Source organism: Heteronotia binoei, chromosome 12 (assembly GCF_032191835.1).
Source record: "Heteronotia binoei isolate CCM8104 ecotype False Entrance Well chromosome 12, APGP_CSIRO_Hbin_v1, whole genome shotgun sequence".
In the NCBI taxonomy this organism is placed as follows: Eukaryota; Metazoa; Chordata; class Lepidosauria; order Squamata; family Gekkonidae; genus Heteronotia; species Heteronotia binoei.
This window is the reverse complement of record NC_083234.1, coordinates 44,833,149-44,842,517: the sequence shown is the minus strand read 5'-3', so window position 1 is coordinate 44,842,517 and position 9,369 is coordinate 44,833,149. Positions and strand designations below refer to the sequence as shown.

At 48.3% G+C, this 9,369-nt stretch overlaps 1 protein-coding gene across 1 annotated transcript; it reads left to right on the top strand.

Annotated features, from left to right (window-relative positions):
- Positions 1-2,935: 2,935 nt before the first annotated feature.
- Positions 2,936-8,941, top strand: NKX6-3 (NK6 homeobox 3). The gene is made up of 3 exons (XM_060251160.1): positions 2,936-3,375; positions 6,988-7,157; positions 8,399-8,941. The coding sequence occupies exons 1-3, from the start codon at positions 2,997-2,999 to the stop codon at positions 8,624-8,626; spliced, it is 777 nt and encodes a 258-aa protein (XP_060107143.1). The 5' UTR covers positions 2,936-2,996; the 3' UTR covers positions 8,627-8,941.
- The last annotated feature ends 428 nt before the right edge of the window (positions 8,942-9,369 follow it).

Below are 9,369 nucleotides of genomic sequence, written 5' to 3'. Positions count from 1 at the left end.
AGGGAAGGGCCTGCTGCTGTTAATATTCCCCATACAGATGCTGCCGGCAGCCCCCAGTGGGTGGGGTAGTGGTCACAGCCCCAAGGTATTTGGGGCTCAAGGAGCATGTATACCCCCCAGGTGGAGGGGAGAGGCAAGGGGGATGCCAGCAAGAGCTGGAGGAAGAGCCACTTGAATGGTGCTGGGGCTGGGCATCTCCCCAGAGAGAAGAGTTGCCTCAACAGGACACGCGGGGTACAGAGCATCCAACCCCTTGTCCCCCCCACCCCCATGACACATGCCCTGTGCAACTTCCCCCCACCCCTCCCCTCCAAATTGCTGACACAGCATCGCCATAGAATCTTAGCGTGGGCTCCCCCCCATGCTTTGGCCTCCTGTAGTGCATAGGAAACTGAGCTGTGAACTGCGCCCACTCGCCTGCCTGCCGGGCGCCGCTTTGCCCGCTGATCGCTAGTAGGAGCTGTAGGGGAGGGTGATGCCTAGAGAATGCTGCCGTCTGCACTCTAGATGCTTTTTAGAAGTTTTGAAATTACTTTTTGTTCCTTTTTTATTGTTATGAAAATATGAGCCTTTTGGCTCCTCCTTATTCTTCCCCACCCTCCCTCTCCATCCCTCACCCTGATGTATAGACCATCCTCCTTTGTCCACCAGCTACCAGAGTCCAAATTAATAAATAAATCCACACCAACCAATGTAGGCTCTTCTGATTCTTCTTGACTGGCTTCCTGATGTTACTTGTTTGGATACTGTCAAGGGGCAGTTACTGGGGTCACGAATTTGGTATTAGATCACAGCATGAGTCTGAAGAAGAATAGGGGAGTTAGTGATTTATTTCCTTTGTTAGATAAACTTGACAAAAGGAGGAGGGGGGATGAAGTGAACGCCTATCAGCCAAGTTGGTTGATTCCTAAGATGTGCATGAACTGAGTGACTGTATGAATGGCATGTGCAAGTAGTCAAGTCAAGCCAGCCTTTGTTGGCATAAAATGTGCAAGTATCATTTACTGAGCACTGGCTGGGTGAGAGAGTCACATTTTTTTTTAAAGTACTTTTCTAGGGTACAAAGCAGAGAACTACTGTATCATAGAGAAAGCATCTAGCATAACCTCTCTGTTGTGAGCTGTTTTTATATATGCCAGGAATTATTTTTGTGGGTGTGTATACAAGGAAATATTCCAAAATACAATCCACCTCCTGCAATCTCAGGAAAGCTATCTTTTGGGGTTTGCTTGTTTTGTTTGTCTTGCATGATTAATCCAGTAAACTCAGTGCTCCAGTGTTGGGGGAATCTCCTTAAAACTGCGTATCTGTGGAGATGAAGGCTGCATTTTCACATCAGTGGTCCATGATAAAACTTACAGAATGAATTGCCCTAAGGATATTTGGATAGCTGTCACAAGTGCTGCTGCTGATTTTGTGCAGAATTACACAAACCCCATCTGTGCTGCTCAGCAAGTAAGGGAGGGAGCTGAGCTGGTCAGAGGGGCCACAAAAGTTGCATTCTCTCCCATGACCTTGGGAGATTTCAAAGTGCCCGGATGCCTAGGATAAGGTGGCAACCCTGCTAGTGATTCATATATTTGTGGGAAATTGCTCTTAAGGAGACCCTCTACCCTTGCACTTCTGCTTTGTGTCACAATCTCCAAGATTACTTTTCATTTAAAAAAAAAACTGGAGAAAGAGGCATGAAACTCCCGTCCGATCTAGTTTTAATCTCAAAGATACAAGGTATTTGTCAAGAGATAAAACTGACAAGTCTCTGAAAACTCTTTCCAGAGTATATCCTAAATCCACCACACTCTCTCCACTGAAACAAGCCACACGTGCAGGAGAACAAGTTGGCCAAACTCTGAGGTGGCAGGGTGGACTTCAGACCACAGGTGGAGAATTTCAGCTTTGATTTTTTTTCCATTAAAAAAAAATCTCACTGCAAATAGGAAACCATTTTAGTGGGAAGAAAAATTCTTACCCCCTTTTTGTTTGCTGCGTTGATTTTCTTTCTGCCCTCTCAAAATCTCTGCCACTTCATTTCCTTGTATGTGTGAGAGAGACCTCTGTGTGTGCATTTCTGCCTTCTCTCCTTCATACAGTTATATCTTCACAGCCGCCTCCAAGCTGCCCAAGTGTTTGCAAAGAATAACAAGCCAGCCCAACAGAAACCTCTGCTCTCCGCAGAATTAACACAGGGCATGGCAAGAAATCCTGCTCAAGCCTCCCTGGAATGAACAGGACTGCACAATTCCCATTCAGTCTTAGTGGACTGTGCTGGATCTGTCTGTTTCCCACCATGCAGCTTTTAATTCACACTGGGCTAACTGCCACGCACTGCACCTGCAGTTCTCTCTTAAAGTCCTTCTATTGCACTCGCCCGCATTCAGTCCATCCACTGCAAAGCTGGCTGTGTCTATTACTCTCGCTTCCACACATCTATACATGCAATGCATGCACACCCCTCCCACTCTAATCCATCACACACCCAAGGCACAGGCAGGCTCTGCCTCTTCCCCCACCTCCAGCAGCTTATCCAAGCGTTAAGGTTCTGGTGTTGACCGTCGATCTCTCAAAGGGTAATTTGTTTAGGAGCAGCCAATCCAGGTCCTGCCCTTGGCCTGTCCAATGAGAGCGGGTGGACCCCGCACATCAGCCAATTGAAACTCGGTATTCTAATAAGCCCTATCTTTTATCAGAAGAAAGGTAGCTTCTCTTGAAGTTAAACTTGGTGGCCAGTCAGTCTTGGTTTCAGAATCTCTGGCTTCATGGGGGCCTGCAAGCCAGACATCTGATGGGCTTGAGCTGCAGTCAGTTATCTTGGCGAGCGACGCAGCCCAGGGGTACCAGTTGCCCAGGCATTGGCAAAGGTGCTGTCAAGCAAGATAACCCCCTTGGGTCTCAGAGGAATGGCACTGTCTCTGTGCAGTGTGCCCCTGGAAGTCTAGAGGCAGTGTGGTTGGACACTCATTCTCACTTAGACCCATTTCCCAGCAAGCAGCAAAACCATGGACTCCAACCTACAGGGAACCTTCCTACTCAACAACCATTCTCTGCCCCCTTTCCCAGAGGTGAAAGCCCCCATGTGCCAGTATTCTGTGCAAAACTCCTTCTACAAGCTCAGTCCGCCGGGACTCAGCACCCAGCTGGCGGCTGGCACCCCGCACGGCATCAGCGATATCCTAAGCAGACCCATTGCTCCACCGAACAGCCTCCTCTCGGGGTACTCCCACGTCAGCGGATTCAATGGACTGGGCACCCAAAGTATCTACTATGGGTCCCAAGTGGGGAACTTCTCCAAAGCAGGGAGTGAATACTCAGCCCGGGGCAGGAGCTACTGGGCAGACACAGGACAGGACTGGCACGGAGGTCGACCATGTGGGAACCGTAAGTAACCAACTAGACATGGAGGGGGGGCATTGTCAGGGGAAAGCAGGCTGCCTGCTAACCCAGAATTTTTTGGTAGGAAAACCCTAGCTTTTGGTAATAAGGTGCAAACACTGAGGCAACAACTGAACCATGGTTTGGCCCTGGACCCTCATTTTGGCCCTAGAATAGGCAAAGGAATTGTGATATTTGTTACTTCCTTAATGTACATGGTGCTTTTCAGAGTACCACAAGTGGGTCTCTGCTCCAATGAGCTTACACTGTGAATTGCAACAGAGTGTGTGTGAAGGTGTGGAAACAGAGTGGAGGAAAAGGAAAGGAAAGCAGAACAAACAGGCAAAGGTAGGTTTTGCCTCAGTTGAGGATAATAACTAGAGGGTGTCACATTCAGGATTTTACAGAATCTGTGGGTTTTCTGGGGAGGGATTTGAAGAGAGAGGAGAGGGGGAAACCACAGTGTTAATCTGGTCAGAATTTTTATCTTATCAGTGGTCCTAATGACAGAACAAGTCACTGTTCTCAGGAGCTGACCGTCAAACAGTGCAATCTTAAAACCAAGTTACATCCTTCTAAACCTATTCTGCATTTAACTTGGTTTAGGATTGCACCGTCATTTTTTTTTAGCAGAATGGGAGATGACCAACGCTGCAGGAAAGAGCAACGAGAGATGATGAGGGCAAAAGCTACATGCTGTTGAGCATGTGCAGAGCTGCTGCTGGTGTTAGGTAGCCATGGGTAGCTGACAAGATTTCTGGGATTGAGGGAAGTCACTCAAGATGAAGGACTTGGTTTTCTGACACTCAGGGGCTCCAGCATGTCTCTCTTTTTTTTTCTTTTTAGAAATTAACCACCCCACCCCCACCCCAAGTTACTGTGACTCTGGCCCAGTGCTGGGGGTCCTCCCTGACTGCCCAGGGGAGGCGAGCGAGTTCTCAGCCCTTCCTCTGTGCTCCTTTCCCCAAGGGATGGGAGGGGTTCTTGGAGTCAAGTAAAGTTTGTCGTCAGCTGTCACAAAAGCACTCCTTGGAATGACTGCCGGCGCCAGGTAGCCGAAGGCTGCTGATATGGGGCCCAATAAAAGATGGAACAAGAGGGAACAGCCACCCAGGTGAGACGGGCACAGATGCAGGGGGGGGAGGGGGCCCTGGGCAACACCACCCCTCAGGTCTAAAGGGAGGAGAAGGTCTCTCCCTTCCTACCTCCCCAAATTCTCCTCCCCATTTCAATCCATGTCAGAATCCCACTCCTGGGACTGTATTGGCATGGCCTGGATTTCTGTCCTGTGGATATCACCAGGTTGGGAAACACCCTCCAGGGCAAAGGGTGTTCCCATGGCCAGGGTGTTTGAAAGGATAGAATCGCCACCATTCTTCCCTCGGCCCTGTTCCTGTGCCTTTCCCAATAATCTGACCCAGCAAAGTGTTAGTAAGTGGAATTGTCATTAAGGAGGAAAGTGACAGGGAGGTTGTGGCCTATTGAAAAGGCACAGAAAGAGTGGCCCCCACAATAGGTTTCAGGGCCACATGAAATGTGACAGGGAAGTTCCATTTATTTGACCGTCTACCAGGGAAGGGGCTGTGGCTGTGATTTTGACACAAAAGGGGGCATGTCGTTAAGCAGAGTGGAAGTCTTTGTCTTAGCCATAATACCCAATGAGATAAGAATGATGCTGGCATTCTGGCACTGGAAAGGCAAACTTGTACCCGTAGTACTTTATTTGTCTGTGAGGCATGGGAATGACTTGAAGGCTTAGGAAGCTGCCTGATATTGAGTCAGACTGCTGGCCCATCTAGCTCTGACAGCAGCTCTCCTTCCTTCTCTTCAGTGGTGCTGTTTTGACTAGGAATGCCAAGGATTGAACCTGGGACCATCTGCATGCAAAGGATACCCTCTGCCACTGGGACCACAGCCCTTCATAAAAGGCATTGAGTGGATTCATTTTCAGAGATGAAATATGAACTGCCAGCCTCTCAAATCATAGCTCGGTCTCTTAGCCATAATGCCCGTCAAGCTAAGAATGATGCTGGCTTTCTGGCACTGTAAAGGCAAACTTGTACCTTTATTACTTTATTTGTATGTGAGGCATGGGAATGACTGATGTGTTTGCCGCTATCATATCTACTGTGGCTCTTTGAGACCAATTTCACACTAGACCTTTAATCCTGGTTTAGCCCTGTCCCCAAGCTGATATTCTACACTAAAATCGTAGAGTTGGTTTCTCTGATTCTCTGACTCTAGTGTAGAATGTTAGTTTGGGGACAGGGCTGCACCAGGATCAAAGGTCTAGTACAAAATTGGTCTGAGTCTTGGAGATGATGTATCAGCTTCAGTGGGTTGAAACAGGGTGATGGGAGTGTGGCTGTGGAAATCGTTGCACTCCATCTCCCTCACCCACAGTTGTGTCCTTTCTTCCCTCATGTGCTTTTGTGTCCAAATCCTGTTTCAGTGCTCTCAGTGGTCACAGAAATTAAGCAGGCTGAGTGTGTCCCCCCGCCCAATAAAAAGGTGTTGATTGCATGTCTGGAAAAGCTTTGCTTGTGAAATTTCAGCACATCAAAAAGCAATAAAGTGGGCCACAGAGTGGAGGGGAAAATGACCTGTGGGTTTGTCCTCACTAGTAGTGCCCGTTGCACATGACACGAGTGACCATAGAAGCTGCCTTTTTGTGGCTTCATCTCATCGTACTGATGTAATGCTGAAAGGCCTAGCATCCTTTAGGTATGGGTCAAATGTGAGGTCCTTCCCACCCCATTATGCCTTGACATGGATATGGGGTAAGAATGGATTGAGAAGGATTTGTCTTGCTGACCCTGCTGTATGGTGCCAGACTTTTAAATGTTCTATGACAGTGCCATGGATCCAAGCCAATGGAAAGCGACTTTGGTTAACTAATAATTGTAGTTGTCCTGGCATGGATCAGGAGGTCTCTAAATGCAGCCTTTCACTTTATCAGAATATTATGTTTGGTGTGTGCTTCCCACAATTGACATGTAAAGTGTGAACGACAGTCATGCACCTGTTGTGTGGGGAGCAGGGCTTCCAGGCATGTTTTCATAGATGTTAAGGATGCACATCTGTTGTACATACTTTGTGTGCTTTTGGCAACAAACTCTCGCATTACACACAAATGTAATTGCAGGAAGCCACTGCAGGCCTCACAAATGACAGGTATGATGATAAACCTGTGTCTTTTTCTTGACTGAACCACTTCAGACTGCAAGAGTCAAGTGACCACACAATGAAATATCCTTTTGTATAATCAGTGCCCTACACATAAGAAACTAGCAGGGGTGGATTGACCCTTTAACATGGGGAAAGCTCCTGGTGGGCAACTGCTCTGGAGGGCCACTGGCTACTTGTGAGAACAAGGCCTAAGACACTGATGTGGATTTGTGCTGTTTCTCGAAAGCATCTCTGCTGTTATGGGAAGAGAGAATTCCGTTCTGGAGCTGGCAGTGGGTGAGGGCAGCTGGTGGTGGTGTTGGGGACTGTTGTGTCTCTCGGTAGGTATATGAAGAACTACTCAGCTTTTGGATCACTGCTAAGAAATGCATGGCTCTGTGCCTGCTGGGTGCCAGTCCGTGACCATGCTTCCCCTCTCCCTCTGTACAGCCACAGGGCACATGGGGGATGGCCTCCACAAGAAGAAGCACACGCGGCCAACCTTCACGGGCCACCAGATCTTTGCACTGGAGAAAACCTTTGAGCAGACCAAATACTTGGCTGGGCCTGAGCGGGCACGACTGGCATATTCCCTTGGCATGAGTGAATCCCAGGTGAAGGTGAGTCTGCAGCACCAGACACAATACCCTAGCTGCTTCCCTAGCCTTGAGTTGTGTATGGAAAGTCAGGGAACCTGGTGCTGTACTCTGTGCTGATGGCCAAAGGCCTACCTGAGGGGTATATGACACCCTTTTGGCCAAATCCACCTCTAGCTCCGGGGTTGGGAGATACCTGGAGATCTTAGCGGTGGAACCTGAAGAGGGTGAGGTTTAAGGAGGGCAGAGACCACAGCAGGGTATAATGCAATACAGTCCACCCTCCAAAGCAGTGGGGCACAAAGCCTGTTTTATTCCATATGGGAGCATTCCATGAGTGACCAGCCTGGGGCAATGAGAGTTTATGCCTCACCTGCACAGAAGTAGGAAGCCCCAGATGCCTATGACATCGAGAGAGGCCCCACTTATGCCTTCTTCTCCAGTGCAACATTGTTGCTGTTCCACCATTCAAAAGAATATGGCTAGATGAGAAGGGAGACCTCAGGTAGGCTCTCCTGAGATTTTTTTTTTAAAAAAAGAAATAGCTGCAGAGACAATTGGCTTGTGACCCAGGGTGATTTTTAACTCTTTCCCCTACTACCTTTTCCCACTTTAATTATCTTACCCCACCCTTAGAACTGGGACCTTCATACCTTCGGGGCTGCCTCTCCTGGAATGAGCCTCCTTGTCTTTTCTGATCTTCATTTCAGCATTTATTGAAGGTCCCTGGTCCACAAACTGTCTGCCTTGTGTTCACAAGGGTGAGGGCCTTCTAGGTAGTGGCCCCTGTCCTGTGGAACCAGCTACCTGATGAGGTGTGTGCTTTGTGGGACCTCCCTAAGGTTCCTCAAGGCATGCAAGACTGCTCTTTTTCAGGTGGCCTTTGGCTGATCGTGATCCACCAGGCAGCTGGTATGTGTCAGCTGTGTCTTCACAATCCATGCATCCTACCCTGCTGGACAGTGGATAGATTTTAATGGGGAAAGATTTTTAATCATTTTATATTTTTAACATTTATTCATTGCATCTTTTGTATTATTTTATTGGTTATGTTTTATATGTTGTCAGCCATCCCGAGTCCCATTCGGGGAGAGGAAGTGGGATATAAATTTGATAAGTAAAATATTGGCCTGACGGCTAAAATGCAACCAATCAAATAAGCAGACAAAAACCTTTACCAGCCCTGACAGGAAGAAAAGTTGGCACCTTGAACCATTTTGCACAGGGCATCCCTGACCACTCGCATCCCATCACCTCCTTCCCAGGTGTGGTTCCAGAACCGACGCACCAAATGGAGGAAGAAGAGTGCCCTGGAGCCTTCATCATCCTCTCCCCAGGCAGGGGCTGGACCGGGCGAGCGTTCCATCTCTGATGAGGATGATGAATATAACAAGCCCCTGGACCCTGACTCGGATGATGAGAAGATCCGTCTCCTCCTGCGCAAACATCGGGCGGCCTTCTCTGTCGTAGGCCTTGGTTCTCACAGTGGCTGAGGGAGTCCTTTGCTGGTAGGGGAGATACTTGTAGCCCAAAGTGGGTGGAGGCTGGATCGGCAAGCTGGACTTGAGGGATTCATGATGGGGGGGGAGGGCTGTTGCAGCCTGGACCCCTCAAGAGGCCCATCCCAAAAGGAGGAGAAGCCACAACTCCCAGTTAGGGTTGTCAGCTCCCAATTTGACTGCATGCAGGTCTGAGGGTGAAGACAAAGGAAACATTTTAACAGTGGGCACAGCAGGTCTTTTGGGCACAGTGTGATCCTGGTCTCACAACTTGCCTTAAGTGTACACTCCAGCAAGTCCACTGTCAGTCCTGCCTCTCCTCACACTAACGACAGTGTTTTAATCAGCATTTATAAATATATATGTCATCTACCCTTCCCTTTATCAAAAATAAAACTATAAAACATTTTAATATCAGTTGCAAAACTGTTCCTAAGGGGTGGGAAGGTGTGTTGGTGATAGACTGAGTACTAGCCAATAGGCTCCCTCCACAACCAGCTTTCCCTATTTCAGGGTGTACCAGGTTGAATGGAAGAGCTCACTCTGGGTAAGAAAAGGCACATTTATATGGCAGACACTTTACAGGCAACGCTACTGTTATGCCTACCTTCACTCTTAATTTGAGCCAGGGCTCACAAAGCACCTGTCTTCAGTGCCAGGATTCCTGTGAGGCAATCATAAAGAAGCAGCTCTGAACATACGCTCAGTTCAGTCATAACTGAGTCATCATAGTCTAA

Excerpts from the sequence above, each read along its gene's own strand:
- NKX6-3 (XM_060251160.1), top strand. The coding sequence starts at position 2,997 with ATGGACTCCAACCTACAGGGAACCTTCCTACTCAACAACCATTCTCTG. Across the intron at positions 3,376-6,987 it reads AGGTCGACCATGTGGGAACC|CCACAGGGCACATGGGGGAT; the intron begins GTAAGTAACCAA and ends CCCTCTGTACAG. Across the intron at positions 7,158-8,398 it reads TGAGTGAATCCCAGGTGAAG|GTGTGGTTCCAGAACCGACG; the intron begins GTGAGTCTGCAG and ends CCTCCTTCCCAG.